At 58.6% G+C, this 20,144-nt stretch overlaps 2 protein-coding genes across 11 annotated transcripts in view; one reads left to right on the top strand and one right to left on the bottom strand.

Moving 5' to 3' along the window:
- The window catches only part of LOC107310655 (nuclear receptor-binding protein 2), a 58,337-nt gene that overhangs the window by 23,853 nt on the left and 14,340 nt on the right, over positions 1-20,144 (bottom strand). For 7 of the 10 annotated variants that reach the window (XR_014941335.1, XR_014941334.1, XM_085533961.1 and 4 more), the window contains exons 2-11: positions 13,305-13,427; positions 13,105-13,206; positions 12,613-12,702; positions 12,108-12,148; positions 11,919-12,013; positions 11,388-11,411; positions 9,584-9,667; positions 7,740-7,795; positions 7,124-7,219; positions 6,045-6,177 (exon numbers count right to left, since the gene is read on the bottom strand). Coding sequence is in view for 8 of the 10 variants with exons in the window: in XM_085533961.1 (XP_085390087.1) it covers positions 6,045-6,177; positions 7,124-7,219; positions 7,740-7,795; positions 9,584-9,667; positions 11,388-11,411; positions 11,919-12,013; positions 12,108-12,148; positions 12,613-12,702; positions 13,105-13,206; positions 13,305-13,427 (844 nt within the window). In the remaining 2 variants the exon portion in view is untranslated. Of the gene's footprint in view, positions 1-6,044; positions 6,178-7,123; positions 7,220-7,739; positions 7,796-9,583; positions 9,668-11,387; positions 11,412-11,918; positions 12,014-12,107; positions 12,149-12,612; positions 12,703-13,104; positions 13,207-13,304; positions 13,428-18,735; positions 19,073-20,144 lie in introns of those variants that run through there. The other 3 variants (XM_085533962.1, XM_085533959.1, XM_085533963.1) reach the window with 2 other exon arrangements.
- LOC146751596 (uncharacterized) lies at positions 8,011-9,572 on the top strand. Its single transcript, XM_085533970.1, has 3 exons — positions 8,011-8,063; positions 8,326-9,485; positions 9,529-9,572. The coding sequence occupies exons 1-3, from the start codon at positions 8,011-8,013 to the stop codon at positions 9,570-9,572; spliced, it is 1,257 nt and encodes a 418-aa protein (XP_085390096.1).

The following is a 20,144-nucleotide window of genomic DNA, read 5'->3' as shown; positions in this document are numbered from 1 at the left end:
AGGGCAGAAGCTCCGTGGGGCAGGAGCTCCATGGGGCAGGAGCTCCTTGGGGCAGGAGCTCTGTGGGGCAGGAGCTCCATGGGGCAGGAGCTCCTATGGGGCAGGAGCTCCGTAGGGCAGGAGCTCTGTGGGGCAGGAGCTCCATGGGGCAGGAGCTCCATGGGGCAGGAGCTCCTATGGGGCAGGAGCTCCGTGGGGCAGGAGCTGCTATGGAGCAGGAGCTCTGTAGGGCAGGAGCTCCTATGGGGCAGGAGCTCTGTAGGGCAGAAGCTCCGTGGGGCAGGAGCTCCATGGGGCAGGAGCTCCTTGGGGCAGGAGCTCTGTGGGGCAGGAGCTCCATGGGGCAGGAGCTCCTATGGGGCAGGAGCTCCGTAGGGCAGGAGCTCCGTGGGGCAGGAGCTCCATGGGGCAGGAGCTCCATGGGGCAGGAGCTCCTATGGGGCAGGAGCTCCATGGGGCAGGAGCTCCATGGGGCAGGAGCTCCTATGGGGCAGGAGCTCCGTGGGGCAGGAGCTGCTATGGGGCAGGAGCTCTGTAGGGCAGAAGCTCCATGGGGCAGGAGCTCCTATGGGGCAGGAGCTCCATGGGGCAGGAGCTGCTATGGGGCAGGAGCTCTGTAGGGCAGGAGCTCCATGGGGCAGGAGCTGTGTGGGGCAGGAGCTGTGTGGGGCAGGAGCTCCATGGGGCAGAAGCTCCGTGGGACAGGAGCTCTGTAGGGCAGAAGCTCCGTGGGGCAGGAGCTCCATGGGGCAGGAGCTCCTATGGGGCAGGAGCTCTGTGGGGCAGGAGCTCCGTGGGGCAGGAGCTCCGTGGGGCAGGAGCTCCTATGGGGCAGGAGCTCTGTAGGGCAGGAGCTCCATGGGGCAGGAGCTCCTTGGGGCAGGAGCTCTGTGGGGCAGGAGCTCCATGGGGCAGGAGCTCCTATGGGGCAGGAGCTCCGTAGGGCAGGAGCTCTGTGGGGCAGGAGCTCCATGGGGCAGGAGCTCCATGGGGCAGGAGCTCCATGGGGCAGGAGCTCCGTGGGGCAGGAGCTGCTATGGGGCAGGATCTCCTATGGGGCAGGAGCTCCATGGGGCAGGAGCTCTGTAGGGCAGAAGCTCCATGGGGCAGAAGCTCCTATGGGGCAGGAGCTCCGTGGGGCAGGAGCTCCTATGGGGCAGGAGCTCTGTGGGGCAGAAGCTCCTATGGGGCAGGAGCTCTGTGGGGCAGGAGCTCCATGGGGCAGGAGCTCCTATGGGGCAGGAGCTCTGTGGGGCAGAAGCTCTATGGGGCAGGAGCTCTGTGGGGCAGGAGCTCCATGGGGCAGGAGCTCCTATGGGGCAGGAGCTCTGTGGGGCAGAAGCTCCTATGGGGCAGGAGCTCTGTGGGGCAGGAGCTCCATGGGGCAGAAGCTCCGTGGGGCAGGAGCTCTATGGGGCAGGAGCTCTGTGGGGCAGGAGCTCCATGGGGCAGGAGCTCTATGGGGCAGGAGCTCTGTGGGGCAGGAGCTCCGTGGGGCAGGAGCTCTGTGGGGCAGGAGCTCCTATGGGGCAGGAGCTCTGTGGGGCAGGAGCTCTATGGGGCAGAAGCTCCATGGGGCAGGAGCTCTGTAGGGCAGAAGCTCCTATGGGGCAGGAGCTCTGTGGGGCAGGAGCTCCTATGGGGCAGGAGCTCTGTGGGGCAGGAGCTCCGTGGGGCAGGAGCTCCTATGGGGCAGGAGCTCCGTGGGGCAGGAGCTCCTATGGGGCAGGAGCTCTGTGGGGCAGAAGCTCCGTGGGACAGGAGCTCCATGGGGCAGGAGCTCTGTGGGGCAGAAGCTCCGTGGGGCAGGAGCTCTGTGGGGCAGGAGCTCCATGGGGCAGGAGCTCCATGGGGCAGGAGCTCTGTGGGGCAGAAGCTCCGTGGGGCAGGAGCTCCATGGGGCAGGAGCTCCGTGGGGCAGGAGCTCCTATGGGGCAGGAGCTCTGTGGGGCAGAAGCTCCGTGGGGCAGGAGCTCCGTGGGACAGGAGCTCTATGGGGCAGGAGCTCCATGGGGCAGGAGCTCCGTGGGGCAGGAGCTCTATGGGGCAGGAGCTCCATGGGGCAGGAGCTCCGTGGGGCAGGAGCTCCTATGGGGCAGAAGCTCCGTGGGGCAGGAGCTCTATGGGGCAGGAGCTCCATGGGGCAGGAGCTCTGTGGGGCAGGAGCTCTATGGGGCAGGAGCTCCTATGGGGCAGGAGCTCCGTGGGGCAGGAGCTCCTATGGGGCAGAAGCTCCGTGGGGCAGGAGCTCCTATGGGGCAGGAGCTCCATGGGGCAGGAGCTGTGTGGGGCAGGAGCTGTGTGGGGCAGGAGCTCCATGGGGCAGGAGCTGCTATGGGGCTGGAGCTCCTATGGGGCAGAAGCTCCGTGGGGCAGGAGCTCCCATGGGGCAGGAGCTCCATGGGGCAGGAGCTCCGTGGGGCAGGAGCTCCATGGGGCAGGAGCTCTGTGGGGCAGAAGCTCCTTGGGGCAGGAGCTCCATGGGGCAGGAGCTCTATGGGGCAGGAGCTCCTATGGGGCAGGAGCTCCATAGGGCAGGAGCTCCTATGGGGCAGAAGCTCCACGGGGCAGGGGCTCTGTGGGGCAGGAGCTCCGTGGGGCAGGAGCTCCTATGGGGCAGGAGCTCTGTGGGGCAGGAGCTCTATGGGGCAGGAGCTCTATGGGGCAGAAGCTCCATGGGGCAGGAGCTCTGTAGGGCAGAAGCTCCATGGGGCAGGAGCTCCTATGGGGCAGGAGCTCCGTTGGGCAGGAGCTCCTATGGGGCAGGAGCTCTGTGGGGCAGGAGCTCCATGGGGCAGGAGCTCCATGGGGCAGGAGCTCCGTGGGGCAGGAGCTCCTATGGGGCAGGAGCTCTGTGGGGCAGGAGCTCTATGGGGCAGGAGCTCCGTGGGGCAGGAGCTCCGTGGGGCAGGAGCTCCGTGGGGCAGGAGCTCTGTGGGGCAGAAGCTCCGTGGGGCAGGAGCTCCATGGGGCAGGAGCTCCTATGGGGCAGGAGCTCCTATGGGGCAGAAGCTCCGTGGGGCACGAGCTCCTTTGGGGCAGGAGCTCCATGGGGCAGGAGCTCTGTAGGGCAGGAGCTCTATGGGGCAGGAGCTCTATGGGGCAGAAGCTCCATGGGGCAGGAGCTCCGTGGGGCAGGAGCTCCGTGGGGCAGGAGCTCCATGGGGCAGGAGCTCCGTGGGGCAGGAGCTCCATGGGGCAGGAGCTCCTATGGGGCAGGAGCTCCATGGGGCAGGAGCTCTGTAGGGCAGAAACTCCATGGGGCAGGAGCTCCTATGGGGCAGGAGCTCCGTGGGGCAGGAGCTGCTATGGGGCAGGAGCTCTGTAGGGCAGAAGCTCCATGGGGCAGGAGCTCCTATGGGGCAGGAGCTCCATGGGGCAGGAGCTGCTATGGGGCAGGAGCTCTGTGGGGCAGGAGCTCCGTGGGGCAGGAGCTCCGTGGGGCAGGAGCTCCTATGGGGCAGGAGCTCTGTGGGGCAGGAGCTCCTATGGGGCAGGAGCTCTGTAGGGCAGAAGCTCCGTGGGGCAGGAGCTCCATGGGGCAGGAGCTCCTTGGGGCAGGAGCTCTGTGGGGCAGGAGCTCCATGGGGCAGGAGCTCCTATGGGGCAGGAGCTCCGTAGGGCAGGAGCTCTGTGGGGCAGGAGCTCCATGGGGCAGGAGCTCCATGGGGCAGGAGCTCCTATGGGGCAGGAGCTCCGTGGGGCAGGAGCTGCTATGGAGCAGGAGCTCTGTAGGGCAGGAGCTCCTATGGGGCAGGAGCTCTGTAGGGCAGAAGCTCCGTGGGGCAGGAGCTCCATGGGGCAGGAGCTCCTTGGGGCAGGAGCTCTGTGGGGCAGGAGCTCCATGGGGCAGGAGCTCCTATGGGGCAGGAGCTCCGTAGGGCAGGAGCTCCGTGGGGCAGGAGCTCCATGGGGCAGGAGCTCCATGGGGCAGGAGCTCCTATGGGGCAGGAGCTCCATGGGGCAGGAGCTCCATGGGGCAGGAGCTCCTATGGGGCAGGAGCTCCGTGGGGCAGGAGCTGCTATGGGGCAGGAGCTCTGTAGGGCAGAAGCTCCATGGGGCAGGAGCTCCTATGGGGCAGGAGCTCCATGGGGCAGGAGCTGCTATGGGGCAGGAGCTCTGTAGGGCAGGAGCTCCATGGGGCAGGAGCTGTGTGGGGCAGGAGCTGTGTGGGGCAGGAGCTCCATGGGGCAGAAGCTCCGTGGGACAGGAGCTCTGTAGGGCAGAAGCTCCGTGGGGCAGGAGCTCCATGGGGCAGGAGCTCCTATGGGGCAGGAGCTCTGTGGGGCAGGAGCTCCGTGGGGCAGGAGCTCCGTGGGGCAGGAGCTCCTATGGGGCAGGAGCTCTGTAGGGCAGGAGCTCCATGGGGCAGGAGCTCCTTGGGGCAGGAGCTCTGTGGGGCAGGAGCTCCATGGGGCAGGAGCTCCTATGGGGCAGGAGCTCCGTAGGGCAGGAGCTCTGTGGGGCAGGAGCTCCATGGGGCAGGAGCTCCATGGGGCAGGAGCTCCATGGGGCAGGAGCTCCGTGGGGCAGGAGCTGCTATGGGGCAGGATCTCCTATGGGGCAGGAGCTCCATGGGGCAGGAGCTCTGTAGGGCAGAAGCTCCATGGGGCAGAAGCTCCTATGGGGCAGGAGCTCCGTGGGGCAGGAGCTCCTATGGGGCAGGAGCTCTGTGGGGCAGAAGCTCCTATGGGGCAGGAGCTCTGTGGGGCAGGAGCTCCATGGGGCAGGAGCTCCTATGGGGCAGGAGCTCTGTGGGGCAGAAGCTCTATGGGGCAGGAGCTCTGTGGGGCAGGAGCTCCATGGGGCAGGAGCTCCTATGGGGCAGGAGCTCTGTGGGGCAGAAGCTCCTATGGGGCAGGAGCTCTGTGGGGCAGGAGCTCCATGGGGCAGAAGCTCCGTGGGGCAGGAGCTCTATGGGGCAGGAGCTCTGTGGGGCAGGAGCTCCATGGGGCAGGAGCTCTATGGGGCAGGAGCTCTGTGGGGCAGGAGCTCCGTGGGGCAGGAGCTCTGTGGGGCAGGAGCTCCTATGGGGCAGGAGCTCTGTGGGGCAGGAGCTCTATGGGGCAGAAGCTCCATGGGGCAGGAGCTCTGTAGGGCAGAAGCTCCTATGGGGCAGGAGCTCTGTGGGGCAGGAGCTCCTATGGGGCAGGAGCTCTGTGGGGCAGGAGCTCTGTAGGGCAGAAGCTCCTATGGGGCAGGAGCTCCATGGGGCAGGAGCTCCATGGGGCAGGAGCTCCGTGGGGCAGGAGCTCTGTGGGGCAGAAGCTCTGTGGGGCAGGAGCTCCATGGGGCAGGAGCTCCTATGGGGCAGGAGCTCTGTGGGGCAGAAGCTCCGTGGGGCAGGAGCTCTATGGGGCAGAAGCTCCATGGGGCAGGAGCTCAGTGGGGCAGGAGCTCCATGGGGCAGGAGCTCCGTGGGGCAGGAGCTCTATGGGGCAGAAGCTCCATGGGGCAGGAGCTCTGTGGGGCAGGAGCTCCGTGGGGCAGGAGCTCCATGGGGCAGGAGCTCCTATGGGGCAGGAGCTCTGTGGGGCAGGAGCTCCATGGGGCAGGAGCTCTGTGGGGCAGGAGCTCCTATGGGGCAGGAGCTCTATGGGGCAGAAGCTCCATGGGGCAGGAGCTCCTATGGGGCAGGAGCTCCGTGGGGCAGGAGCTCTATGGGGCAGGAGCTCCATGGGGCAGGAGCTCTGTGGGGCAGAAGCTCCGTGGGGCAGGAGCTCCATGGGGCAGGAGCTCTGTGGGGCAGGAGCTCTGTGGGGCAGAAGCTCCGTGGGGCAGGAGCTCCTATGGGGCAGGAGCTCTGTGGGGCAGGAGCTCTATGGGGCCGAAGCTCCATGGGGCAGGAGCTCCATGGGGCAGGAGCTCTATGGGGCAGAAGCTCCATGGGGCAGGAGCTCCGTAGGGCAGGAGCTCCGTAGGGCAGGAGCTCCGTGGGGCAGGAGCTCCGTGGGGCAGGAGCTCTGTGGGGCAGGAGCTCCTATGGGGCAGGAGCTCTGTAGGGCAGGAGCTCTATGGGGCAGGGCACCCCAATGCGACTCACACTGGTTGTTGATGAAGCAATGCGCTGCCAGCAGCTTAAGGGAATGGACCTCGAAGAGCACGCGGTGGAACAGGAGGCTGTTGGCCGTCGGCCGCTTGTCAGGGTTGAGGGTCAGGCAGGACAGAATGAACTCCTGAGGGTCAAACACAAAGCACGGCCTATAGACAAAGCCCAGCTCCGGGTCTGTCCCAGTGCTTGATAACTCTTTGGGGGTAAAAATTGTTCCTAATATCCAACCTGAACCTCCCCCAGTGCAACTTGAGGCCATCACCTCTCATCCTACCTTACCTTGAAGGATGGCTGGGAGAATTCTGGAATCACACAAAGGGGGTGATTGATAGAAGGGGGGAATATGCAGATATGATGGAATGTTTTGGCTATGAACATGGGGAGAAACCAGAGTGGGGAGAACCTCCCTGCCCTGCTGTCCATGCTCTGTGCAACTACATTTGTACAATGACATGTGCAAGTACATTTACCCCAGGGTCCCATCAGTCTTTGTGGCCTCCAGAGCACACTGCTGGCTCCCAGTCTGCCTGCTGGCCACCAGGACCCCCTAGATCCTTCTCTACAGAGCACACACACAGGTTTACATGAGCACCCACTGGGATCTGCCACCCAGCCTCACTGCTGTTCCCAGTGGGACAGCATCTCATCATGACCTGCCAAGCAGGAAAGACACTGACGTCCTTCAGCCTGCCAGGTCCCAGTGGATCCCAGTGGATCCCAGTGTCCCAGTGGATCCCAGTGGATCCCAGTGGAACCCAGTGGGTCCCAGTGTCCCAGTGGAACCCAGTGGGTCCCAGTGTCCCAGTGGAACCCAGTGGATCCCAGTGTCCCAGTGGAACCCAGTGGATCCCAGTGGAACCCAGTGGATCCCAGTGTCCCAGTGGATCCCAGTGGATCCCAGTGGAACCCAGTTGGTCCCAGTGGATCCCAGTGGAACCCAGTGGATCCCAGTGTCCCAGTGGATCCCAGTGGGTCCCAGTGTCCCAGTGGATCCCAGTGGATCCCAGTGTCCCAGTGGAACCCAGTGGGTCCCAGTGTCTCCGTCTCCCAGCTCAGCCTCCTGCACTCACCCTCATGTTGGGGTCATCCAGCGAATGCCGTGCCCGCATGATGGCCTCCTCCGAGACCCGCGTGTCGCCGTTGGTCTGGATCTCCAGCACGGCCATCTGGGGGAGGAGGAGCTCAGCTGTGTCTGCAGGCAGCACCAACAGCCCCACAACCCCCTCGGAGCAGCGCCCCATGTCCCTGCCCCACATGCTGCCCCTGCCCTTGGGCTGCCATAGCCCATGGAGGCTGAGCCCAGCTCCACCTCCATTAGGGACACACAGCTCACAGCCCGGTGTGGGGCAGCCAGCAGACTCCATAGGGCACTGCCCTGCCCCGTAAGTGGGGGTCCTGCAGGTCCCCAGGCTCTGCAGCATCCCAGCCCCATAACCCCCTTGGAGCAGCGCCCCACATCCCTGCCCCACATGCTCCCCCTGCCCTGGGGGTGCTGCAGCCCGTAGAGGCTGAGCCAAAGCAGCAGTGGATGCTCTGCTGAGCCCAGCAGTAATGCCTCCACCTCCATCAGGGACCTGCAGCTCACAGCCCGGTGTGGGGCAGCCAGCAGACTCCACAGGGCATTGCCTTGCCCCATAAGTGGGGGTCCCACAGGTTTCCAGTCTATGCAGCATCCCAGTTCCGTACCTCCAATGCACACATCCCAAAGGAGAAGATGTCCACGGCGGTTCCATCAGCCTTCTCTGCAGAACCAAACCAGGAGCCCATCAGCCCCGTTGTGGGACTTCAACCCCATCACCAGGACCAGCCGATGTCCCCACCTACGGACCCTTCACCCCATACACTTGTGCCTATGGCCCCTTATGGGCTCCAAGCTCCTTTTCCCCACTCATTGTAACCCTTCACACGCTGCTGAGCGCTTCTGAGCCACAGCCTTTTCAGACAGTGATCTGCAGTCATGACGAGACCTTGTTCTGAACCATCAGTATCCAACGCTCAGCCCACTGCAATGTGGGCACAGCTATTCACCCTATGGACACGGCTATTCTCCATATGGGCACAGCTATTCACCCTATGGACACGGCTATTCTCCATATGGGCACAGCTATTCTCCCTATGGGCACAGCTATTCTCCCTTTGGACACGGCTATTCACCCTATGGACACGGCTATTCACCCTATGGACACGGCTATTCTCCATATGGGCACAGCTATTCACCCTATGGACACGGCTATTCTCCATATGGGCACAGCTATTCTCCCTATGGGCACAGCTATTCTCCCTTTGGACACGGCTATTCACCCTATGGACACGGCTATTCACCCTATGGACACGGCTATTCTCCATATGGGCACAGCTATTCACCCTATGGACACGGCTATTCACCCTACGGACACGGCTATTCTCCATATGGACACGGCTATTCTCCATATGGGCACAGCTATTCACCCTATGGACACGGCTATTCTCCATATGGGCACAGCTATTCTCCCTTTGGACACGGCTATTCTCCCTATGGACACGGCTATTCTCCATATGGGCACAGCTATTCACCCTATGGACACGGCTATTCTCCATATGGGCACAGCTATTCTCCGTTTGGACACGGCTATTCTCCCTATGGACACGGCTATTCTCCATATGGGCACAGCTATTCACCCTATGGACACGGCTATTCACCCTATGGACACGGCTATTCACCCTATGGACACGGCTATTCTCCATATGGACACGGCTATTCTCCATATGGGCACAGCTATTCACCCTATGGACACGGCTATTCACCCTATGGACACGGCTATTCTCCATATGGGCACAGCTATTCTCCCTTTGGACACGGCTATTCACCCTTTGGACACGGCTATTCACCCTATGGACACGGCTATTCACCCTATGGACAGGGCTATTCTCCATATGGACACGGCTATTCTCCATATGGGCACAGCTATTCACCCTATGGACACGGCTATTCTCCCTATGGGCACAGCTATTCTCCCTTTGGACACAGCTATTCACCCTTTGGACACGGCTATTCACCCTATGGACACGGCTATTCACCCTATGGACACGGCTATTCTCCCTATGGACACGGCTATTCTCCCTATGGACACGGCTATTCTCCCTATGGGCACGGCTATTCTCCATATGGGCACAGCTATTCACCCTATGGACACGGCTATTCTCCCTATGGACACGGCTATTCTCCCTATGGACACGGCTATTCTCCCTATGGGCACGGCTATTCTCCATATGGGCACAGCTATTCACCCTATGGACACGGCTATTCACCCTATGGGCACAGCTATTCTCCCTCTGGACACGGCTATTCGCCCCACGCTCACAGCTCCGCGCTCATCGGCACCACATTTCACCTGCAGCGTTGGCACAACCCGCCACGGTCACGACATCTTCTCTTGGCTGAGAGTTTTGAAGGCATCAAACTGCAAACCTTCAGCAGCCTCGTGTTGCACCGCAGCCCCCCCACAGCCCCCCCCTCAAGCAGCCCCCCCCTCAAATTGAGCCCCACTCACGTCCATACTCCGGTGGAAAGAAATGCAGGTTGCGCAGCTCCTCCCTCTCGATGCGGATGGGGCTCCGCAGGTCATCTGGAAGGGCTGCAAGGGAGCAAGGGAGACCCTGAGCCACGGGCCTGTATTGATCCGGGTGTGATGTATTGATCAGGGTATTGGAAAGGGTCTAGTGCCCACCATGTATTGATCTGGGTGTATTGGAGAGGGACTTGTGCCCACCCCTATTGATCTGGGTGTATTGGAGAGGGACTTGTGCCCACCCCTATTGATCTGGGTGTGTTGGAGAGGGACTTGTACCCACCCCTATTGATCTGGCTGTGCTGGAGAGGGACTTGTGCCCACCATGTATTGATCTGGGTGTATTGGAGAGGGACTTGTGCCCACCATGTATTGATCTGGGTGTATTGGAGAGGGACTTGTGCCCACCCCTATTGATCTGGGTGTATTGGAGAGGGACTTGTGCCCACCCCTATTGATCTGGGTGTATTGGAGAGGGACTTGTGCCCACCATGTATTGATTTGGATGTGCTGGAGAGGGACTTGTGCCCACCCCTATTGATTTGGGTGTGCTGGAGAGAAACTTGTGCCCACTCCTATTGATCTGGCTGTGCTGGAGAGGGAGTTGTGCCCACCCCTATTGATCTGGGTGTATTGGAGAGGGACTTGTGCCCACCATGTATTGATCTGGGTGTATTGGAGAGGGACTTGTGCCCACCATGTATTGATCTGGGTGTATTGGAGAGGGACTTGTACCCACCCCTATTGATCTGGGTGTGTTGGAGAGAAACTTGTGCCCACCATGTATTGATCTGGGTGTGCTGGAGAGGGACTTGTGCCCACCATGTATTGATCTGGGTGTATTGGAGAGGGACTTGTGCCCACCCCTATTGATCTGGGTGTATTGGAGAGGGACTTGTGCTCACCATGTATTGATCTGGGTGTGTTGGAGAGGGACTTGTGCCCACCATGTATTGATCTGGGTGTGCTGGAGAGGGACTTGTGCCCACCATGTATTGATCTGGGTGTGTTGGAGAGGGACTTGTGCTCACCATGTATTGATCTGGGTGTATTGGAGAGGGACTTGTGCTCACCATGTATTGATCTGGGTGTGTTGGAGAGGGACTTGTGCCCACCATGTATTGATCTGGGTGTGCTGGAGAGGGACTTGTGCCCACCATGTATTGATCTGGGTGTGTTGGAGAGGGACTTGTGCTCACCATGTATTGATCTGGGTGTATTGGAGAGGGACTTGTGCCCACCCCTATTGATCTGGGTGTGTTGGAGAGGGACTTGTGTCCACCATGTATTGATCTGGGTGTGTTGGAGAGGGAGTTGTGCCCACCCCTATTGATCTTGGTGTGCTGGAGAGGGACTTGTGCCCACCATGTATTGATCTGGGTGTATTGGAGAGGGACTTGTGCCCACCCCTATTGATCTGGGTGTATTGGAGAGGGACTTGTGCCCACCCCTATTGATCTGGGTGTGCTGGAGAGGGACTTGTGCCCACCATGTATTGATCTGGGTGTATTGGAGAGGGACTTGTGCCCACCATGTATTGATCTGCGTGTATTGGAGAGGGACTTGTGCCCACCCCTATTGATCTGGGTGTATTGGAGAGGGACTTGTGCCCACCCCTATTGATCTGGGTGTATTGGAGAGGGACTTGTGCTCACATGTATTGATCTGGGTGTGCTGGAGATCAACTTGTGCCCACTCCTATTGATCAGGGTGTATTGGAGAGGGACTTGTGCCCGTTCCTATTGATTTGGGTGTGCTGGAGAGGGAGCAGAGGGATCCCACTCACCGTTTGCAAACACGCGGTGCCACACTGCCGGTCAGCGCCGATGCCAAAGGAGGTAAATGAGGAGGTGTAGAGCAGGGGGCACAAACAAAAGACAAGGTAATGCCAACCTCAGAACTGCAGAATAATCAGGGCTGGACCAAAGACCATCAAGTCCAACCCCAGCCCATCCCCACCGTGCCCACTGTCCACATCCCCAAGTGCCACATCTCCATGTAATGAGTACAGGGATGGTGACCCCAATGGGCAGCTGTGCCAGCATCTGACCCAGCATTTTAGACCTAGGCCTTGTTGTCCTTCGTGCAGTGAGGGGCCCAATGCTGTGGGATAGGCTGGGATGCCATCGGCCTCCTTGTCCACCTGGGCACACTGCTGGCTCATGGTCAGCATCCCCATTTCCTTCTCTGTTGCGTGTGTGTTGCATACATGTGATGCTCAGTAACCCCTCAAGGGACCCTCAGCTCCTACCCCCTCCCCACAGCTCCCCACTGCCCACCCCATTCACAGCCCCAAAGCTGTGTGGCCGCGTCCTACCGGAGCCGATCTTGATGAGCCCGTTGTGCTGGATGAAGATGGTGTCACTGGTCAGGTTGCCGTGGATGATGGGGGGCTCACAGGAGTGGAGGAAGCTGAGGGGGGGGGGGGGCACAGAGCTGCCCTGAGCGCTCAGCCCAACACAGCCTATGGTGATGATGCCTATGGGTGGCGATGCAGAGAACTTACCTGAGAGCGGACAGGATCTGCGTGCACCAGCGCTTCCAGGCCTAGGGCAGAGAGCAGAGCTCCGTGAGACAAGCCAAGACCCATAGATCAGCCCCCAGATGATCCCAGCCAGCAGATGGGAACCCGGCCCCCCAATACCCTGTGGGGACCACAGCTCCATGATGAGCCACACACTGTCCCAGTCACAACAGTCTCCTTTCCAGCCCTTGCTCGGTGAGCACCACCAAAGCTGAGAAGCTCAGTGCTGCCATCCTCAGTGTCAGACAGAGCTCTGCGGGGCACTGAAATACAGGGGCAATGTGGGCAGACACACCACAGAGGGGGCAAAAGCTCACGGTACTCCTAACATCCAAACTGAGCATCCCTCGGAGCAATGGGAGGACACCAGCCCTCACCCCATCACTGCTACCTGGGAGCTGCACCCATTTGCTCTGCTTTGTAAGAGAGCTGAGAGCCCATCCCAGCAGGCACAACCCTCACGTGGCTGTGCTCCTATGGGACCTACCCTGGCATTCATGGCCTTGTGGTTTTTCTTGGTTTTCTTCAGGAACTGTTTCAGGCTCCCCGAAGAGACGTATTCTGTGATGAAAATGACCTGGGGGGGGGGGGACAGAGGTGTCAGTTTCCTGCCCGGCTCACACACTGCACTGTGTGATGCTGAGGGTGAACATCCCGCTACGTGTCCTGGGGAATCACAGAGTCGTGTCCTGGGGAATCACAGGGTCCTTCAGGTTGGAAAAGAACCTCCAACATCATCAACTGGCTGCCAGCCCATCCCCTCCCTGCCCTGAAGCACCAAAGCTCCATGGCTCTGGAACACCGCGGGATGGCGACTCCTTCACTTCCCATGCCAACGCATGGTCGTTTTCAGAGAAGAAATTTGTGCTAATTTCCAACCTGAAGAAGGGGAGCCCTGGGAGCAGGGTGAGCAGAGAGACCCCGGGATCCCACTGTTGTCCCTTCCAGCCTGGAGTGCAGCCCCCCCACATGCCCCTACCCGTGCCTTCGAGTCCTTCACATCCAGCCAGTATTTATGGAGCTTCACGATGTTGGGGTGATCCACCAGCACCAGCTGCTCAAACATGGTCTTGATCTTCTCCTGGGTGCAGAGAGAGGACAGATGAGATGGAAGGACACGGCAGGACACCACAGAGAGCACGGGAAGGTGGGGAGCAGCTCCAGATCGGGGGTGATTACCTCGTGTGCTTTGAAGGCCTTCTTATCAGTGAAAAGCAGCTCATTCCACACCACCTCGACGCCTTCCTCCGTGTCCATGGCGAGGAAGGTGCTTTGGATGCCTGGCATGTTCCCCTGGTTCACCTGCAAGGCAAAAGAAGTTGTGATGCACCCCATGAATGTGCCCTGCCCACAGCTCCAACCCCATGGTCAGGCTCACGTGTAGAACTACATGGATGTGGATGCAATTCCTGTTCCAGGATCCCCACCCAAAGGAGGCTCAGGCTGGAATATGGGGAGCCCCCAACCCACTGCCTGCCCTGCCCAGCCCTCAGGATTCCCCAGGTCTCACTACATGGATGTGGATGCATCTCCTGTCCCAGGATCCCCACCCAAAGGAGGCTCAGGTTGGAATATGGGGAACCCCCAACCCACTGTCTGCCCTCAGGATTCCCCAGGTCTCATTACATGGATGTGGATGCATCTCCTGTCCCAGGATCCCCACCCAAAGGAGGCTCAGGCTGGAATATGGGGAGCCCCCAGCCCACTGCCTGCCCTGCCCAGCCCTCAGGATTCCCCAGGTCTCATTACATGGATGTGGATGCATCTCCTGTCCCAGGATCCCCACCCAAAGGAGGCTCAGGCTGGAATATGGGGAGCCCCCAACCCACTGCCTGCCCTGCCCAGCCCTCAGGATTCCCATTCCTGGGGGCTCAGGTCCCCAGGGCACGAGGGCACAAAACAAAGCCAGACACTGGGAGCAGCTCCCAGCACAGCAGGATGTCACTGTGAGAGCCACCCAGCCCCAATACACACCTCATGTGGACCCCACATCCCAGCAGATGTCAGGGAACATCCCATGCTCTGAGCTGATGGGTCTATGGGCCCTACCATGGGGAGTAGCATTGGGTTCTATGGGCCCTACCATGGGGAGCAGCATTGGGTCTATGGGTCTATGGGGCCTACCATGGGGAGCAGCATTGGGTTCTATGGGCCCTACCATGGGGAGCAGCATTGGGTCTATGGGTTCTATGGGCCCTACCGTGGGGAGCAGCATTGGGTTCTATGGGTCTATGAGCCCTACCATGGGGAGCAGCATTGGGTCTATGGGCCCTACCATGGGGAGCAGCATTGGGTCTATGGGCCCTACCATGGGGAGTAGCATTGGGTCTATGGGTCTATGGGCCCTACCATGGGGAGCAGCATTGGATCTATGGGGCCTACCATGGGGAGCAGCATTGGGTTCTATGGGTCTATGGGGCCTACCATGGGGAGCAGCATTGGGTCTATGGGTTCTATGGGCCCTACCATGGGGAGCAGCATTGGGTCTATGGGCCCTACCATGGGGAGCAGCATTGGGTCTATGGGTTCTATGGGCCCTACCGTGGGGAGCAGCATTGGGTCTATGGGCCCTACCATGGGGAGCAGCATTGGGTCTATGGGTTCTATGGGCCCTACCATGGGGAGCAGCATTGGGTCTATGGGTCTATGGGCCCTACCATGGGGAGCAGCATTGGGTCTATGGGTCTATGGGGCCTACCATGGGGAGCAGCATTGGGTTCTATGGGTCTATGGGCCCTACCATGGGGAGCAGCATTGGGTCTATGGGTCTATGAGCCCTACCATGGGGAGCAGCATTGGGTCTATGGGTCTATGGGCCCTACCATGGGGAGCAGCATTGGGTCTATGGGTCTATGAGCCCTACCATGGGGAGCAGCATTGCGTCTGTGGGCCCTACCATGGGGAGCAGCATTGGGTCTATGGGTCTATGAGCCCTACCATGGGGAGCAGCATTGGGTTCTATGGGCCCTACCATGGGGAGCAGCATTGGGTCTATGGGTCTATGGGCCCTACCATGGGGAGCAGCATTGGGTCTATGGGTCTATGGGCCCTACCATGGGGAGCAGCATTGGGTCTATGGGTCTATGGGCCTTACCATGGGGAGCAGCACTGGGACAATGGACAGACAATGGACAGGGCAGACTGGAAGGTCCAGACCAACCGAAGGCCTAACACCAGCCTTGTAAATGTCAAGGAGGCTGTGGATGCCCCATCCCATAGGGAGGCATTCAAGGCCAGGCTGGATGTGGCTCTAGGCAGCATGGGCTGCTGGCTGGCAGCCCTGCACACAGCAGGGGGCTGGAACTGAATGAGCAATGGGGTCCCGTTCAACTCAGGTCATTCTAGGATTCTATGATCTCAGGGTGACTGTGAGGAAGGAAGGAAGGAAGGTAGGAAGGGAGGAGGGAGGGAGGGAAGGAAGGAGGGAAGGGAGGAAGGCAGGGAGAGAGGGGAGGGGAGGGGAGGGGAGGGGAGGGGAGGGGAGGGGAGGGGAGGGGAGGGGAGGGGAGGGGAGGGGAGGGGAGGGGAGGGAAGGGAAGGGAAGGGAAGGGAAGGGAAGGGAAGGGAAGGGAAGGGAAGGGAAGGGAAGGGAAGGGAAGGGAAGGGAAGGGAAGGGAAGGGAAGGGAAGGGAAGGGAAGGGAAGGGAAGGGAAGGGAAGGGAAGGGAAGGGAAGGGAAGGGAAGGGAAGGGAAGGGAAGGGAAGGGAAGGGAAGGGAAGGGAAGGGAAGGGAAGGGAAGGGAAGGGAAGGGAAGGGAAGGGAAGGGAAGGGAAGGGAAGGGAAGGGAAGGGAAGGGAAGGGAAGGGAAGGGAAGGGAAGGGAAGGGAAGGAAAGGAAAGGAAAGGAAAGGAAAGGAAAGGAAAGGAAAGGAAAGGAAAGGAAAGGAAAGGAAAGGAAAGGAAAGGAAAGGAAAGGAAAGGAAAGGAAAGGAAAGGAAAGGAAAGGAAATGTTCAGTGCAGGGCAGTTGGACCAGATGGCATTGCAGGTCCTTTCCAACTCAAAGCACCTATGATTCCATGAGGGGGGGTTCTACCCTCCAGCAGCAGCACCCCTTGCACTGTGTGTACCCCACACAACAGTAACTATACATCCCCCTCATGGCGGATGGGACCCCCCTGCATCTTCCGGCGCCGTGCAGAGCTGCTGGCATGCAGATGAATGCGGGATTGTTCTGCTCGGAGCTCGGACGCTGTGGCACGGGGCAGTTTGTGGGCACGGCGCTGGGGGGGTGTGCAGCACCCCCGGCTCGTTGGCAGCGAACAGATGGGCACTCGTGGCCCAGTTCCTGCTGCCAGAGCACAAAGAGCTTCTATTACCAGTTCCCCTTCAATCACGGGCTCCGCGTGCCTCGCACAGAGCTCAGCAGTGCAGCCAGCTGGACTGGGCTCAGCCTGCCAGGGCTCCACGCGGTCAGCTGCTCCAATGAGGGCAGGACAAGGGGATGGATTTAAGGTGAAACAGGAGAGATTTGGGTTGGATGTGAACGGGCTCAGCCTGCCAGGGCTCCACGCGGTCAGCTGCTCCAGTGGGGGCAGGACAAGGGGACAGCTTTAATCATAGAATCATTGAATGACCCAGGTTGGAAAAGACCTTGAAGATCATCAGGTCCAACCACAGCCCAACCAGAACCCTATAATCATAGTACCCTATAGCCATAGTACCCTATAACCATAGTACCCTATAACCATAGTACCCTATAACCATAGCACCCTATAACCAGAACCCTAACTCTAACAACCCTACACTAAATCATATCCCTCAGTGAGGGAACACAGCAAAACATAGAGACTCATAGTGACCCTATAGAGATCCATAGTTACCCATAACGTCCCATAGAGACCCACAGCATGCCATAGAGACCCACAGAGACAAACAGCAACACACAGAGACCCATAGTGACCCCATAGAGATCCACAGTGACCCATAACGTCCCATAGAGACCCATAGAATCATAGAATTACCCATGTTGGAAAAGACCTTGAAGATCATCAAGTCCAACCACAGCCCAACCAGAACCCTATAACCATAGCACCCTATAACCATAGCACCCTATAACCATAGTACCCTATAACCATAGTACCCTATAACCAGAACCCTAACTCTAACAACCCTACACTAAACCATATCCCTCCGTGAGGGAACAGAGCGAAACATAGCGACACATAGAGAGTCATAGTGACCCCATAGAGATCCATAGTGACCCCATAGAGATCCATAGTGACCCCATAGAGATCCATAGTGACCACTGTGACCCATAGTGACCCATAGCGTCCCATAGAGACCCATAGAGACAAACAGCAACACATATGGACCCATAATGACCCCACAGAGATCCATAGTGACCCATAGCGTCCCATAGAGACCCATAGAGACCCATAGTGACCCATGGAGACCCATAGAATCATAGAATGACCCAGGTTGGAAAAGGCCTTGAAGATCATCAAGTCCAACCGCAGTCAAAACAAGAACCCTATAACCACAGTACCCTGTAACCACATTACCCTATAACCACAGTACCCTATAACCACAGTACCCTATAACCATAGTACCCTATAACCAGAACCCTAACTCTAACAACCCTTTTTCTGTCTGCTGTTTCAGGCTCCGTAACGTGAGAAGCGCAAAAGGAGCGATTTATTGTAAGATGCAATCTGATCTATTGCAAACCTCCACTTACCCGTCCCCGTGGTCTCCCCACGCGGCCTCAGCTCCTGCCAGGGCCTTTCTGGAAGGAACCTGAGCACAGAATTTCCCAGTCCTGGCAAAGCAGGAGGAGCTTTGCCTCAGCACACAGAGCTGATGGGAAGCACAGGGTGAGATCACCCTTGGAGAAGAGAAGGCTGCGGGGTGACCTCAGTGCAGCCTTTCAGTACCTGAAGGGAACCTACACCCAGGAGGGGAGTCAACTCTTTGAAAGGGCCGATAACAGCAGGACAAGGGGAATGGATTTAAGTTGAAAGAGGGAAGATTTAGGTTGGATGTTTTAGGGGAAGTTCTTTACTAGGAGAGTGGTGAGGTGCTGGAACGGGCTGCACAGGGAGGTTGTGGATGTCCCGTCCTTGGAGGTGTTCAAGGCCAGGTTGGACGGGGCCATGGGCAACCTGATCTATGGGGTCTCTATGGGGATCTATGGGGTCTCTATGGGGATCTATGGGGTCTATGGGGTCTCTATGGGGTCTTTGGGGTCCCTATGGGGATCTATGGGGCCTATGGGGTCTCTATGGGGATCTATGGGGTCTCTATGGGGATCTATGGGGATCTATGGGGTCTATGGGATCTCTATGGGGTCTTTGGGGTCTCCATGGGGATCTATGGGGCCTATGGGGTCTCTATGGGGATCTATGGGGTCTCTATGGGGATCTATGGGGATCTATGGGGTCTCTATGGAGATCTACGGGGTCTCTATGGGGATCTATGGGGTCTCTATGGGGATCTATGGGGCCTATGGGGGTCTATGGGGTCTCCTGGGCAACCTGATGGGAGTTTGGTGGCCCTGCCAGGCCGGGGGTTGGAGCTCCATGATCCTTGAGGTCCCTTCCAACCTGGGTCATTCTGTGATTGTGTGTGATCACAGCGCTGACCGTGGCTGCTCCTTTTGCCCTCACTCACCCCTGCAATCACAGACAGCATTGATGCATTGATGCAGCTGGGAGCTCCATGCATGGGGCTGCTGCTCCATATGCGTCCTGCAGCCGTCCAGCACGCAGTGGCCGCTCGCTGGTGTCACTCTGGGGTTTTTCACAGGGCCACGAGGTGATTTTCCATCGGTGTTTATGGAGGTGGGCAGAAGAGCAGCTCCATGGACACTGATGCATGGTGCACAGGGGCTGCCTTCAGCATCCCCTCCCTCATGGAATCATTGGGCCATAGGATGGGTTGGTTGGAAGGGACTTTAAAGATCACGGGCTGTGTTGGAAAGGTCCTTAAAGGTCACAGAACCATGGGCTGGTTGGGCTGGAAGGGACCCTCAGCCACCCCCTGCAGTGGGCTGCGGGCCCCCCGGCTCATAGGGTACTATGGTTATAGGGTACTATGGCTATAGGGTGCTATGGTTATAGGGTACTATGGTTATAGGGTACTATGGTTATAGGGTTCTGGTTGGGCTGTGGTTGGACCTGATGATCTTCAAGGTCTTTTCCAACCTGGGTCATTCTATGATTCTATGATTCTATAAGTCTCTATGGGTCACTATGGGTCTCTATGGGACGTTATGGGTCACTATGGATCTCTATGGGGCACTATGGGTCTCTATGTGTCGCTATTTGTCTCTATGGGTCTCTATGGGACGCTATGGGTCACTATGGGTCTCTATGGGATGTTATGGGTCACCATGGATCTCTATGGGGTCACTATGGGTCTCTATGTGTCGCTATTTGTCTCTATGTGTTGCTATGTTTCGCTCTGTTCCCTCACTGAGGGATATGACTTAGTGTAGGGTTGTTAGAGTTAGGGTTCTGGTTATAGGGTACTATGGTTATAGGGCACTATGGCTATAGGGTACTATGGTTATAGGGTACTATGGTTATAGGGTACTATGGCTATAGGGTACTATGGCTATAGGGTACTATGGTTATAGGGTACTACGGTTATAGGGTACTATGGTTATAGGGTACTACGGTTATAGGGTGCTATGGTTATAGGGTGCTATGGTTATAGGGTACTATGGCTATAGGGTACTATGGTTACAGGGTACTATGGTTATAGGGTACTATGGTTATAGGGTACTACGGTTATAGGGTACTATGGTTATAGGGTACCATGGTTATAGGGTACTATGGTTATAGGGTACTATGGTTATAGGGTACTATGGTTATAGGGTTCTGGTTGGGCTGCGGTTGGACCTGATGATCTTCAAGGTCTTTTCCAACCTGGGTCATTCTATGATTCTATGATTCTCTTCACTGCAGCCTCCATTCACAGCCCTGCAGATGGGGTCTGCCCTGAGCCCCCTCTGTTGCAGACAGAGCATCCCCAGCTTCTTCCCCTGCTCCCCCTCTGTTGCCTGCTCACTTCTCCAC

Source organism: Coturnix japonica, unplaced genomic scaffold (genome assembly GCF_054131305.1).
Source record: "Coturnix japonica strain WE unplaced genomic scaffold, WE-NBRP24 Scf072, whole genome shotgun sequence".
Classification (NCBI taxonomy): Eukaryota; Metazoa; Chordata; class Aves; order Galliformes; family Phasianidae; genus Coturnix; species Coturnix japonica.
This window is presented reverse-complemented; position numbering and strand designations above follow the sequence as displayed.

Bases quoted from the DNA above. Each gene is read 5' to 3' on its own strand.
- LOC146751596 (XM_085533970.1), top strand. From the start codon at position 8,011: ATGACGAGACCTTGTTCTGAACCATCAGTATCCAACGCTCAGCCCACT. The intron at 8,064-8,325 runs GTGGGCACAGCT...CTATGGGCACAG, and splicing joins AACGCTCAGCCCACTGCAAT to CTATTCTCCCTTTGGACACG. The intron at 9,486-9,528 runs GCATCAAACTGC...GTTGCACCGCAG, and splicing joins CTTGGCTGAGAGTTTTGAAG to CCCCCCCACAGCCCCCCCCT.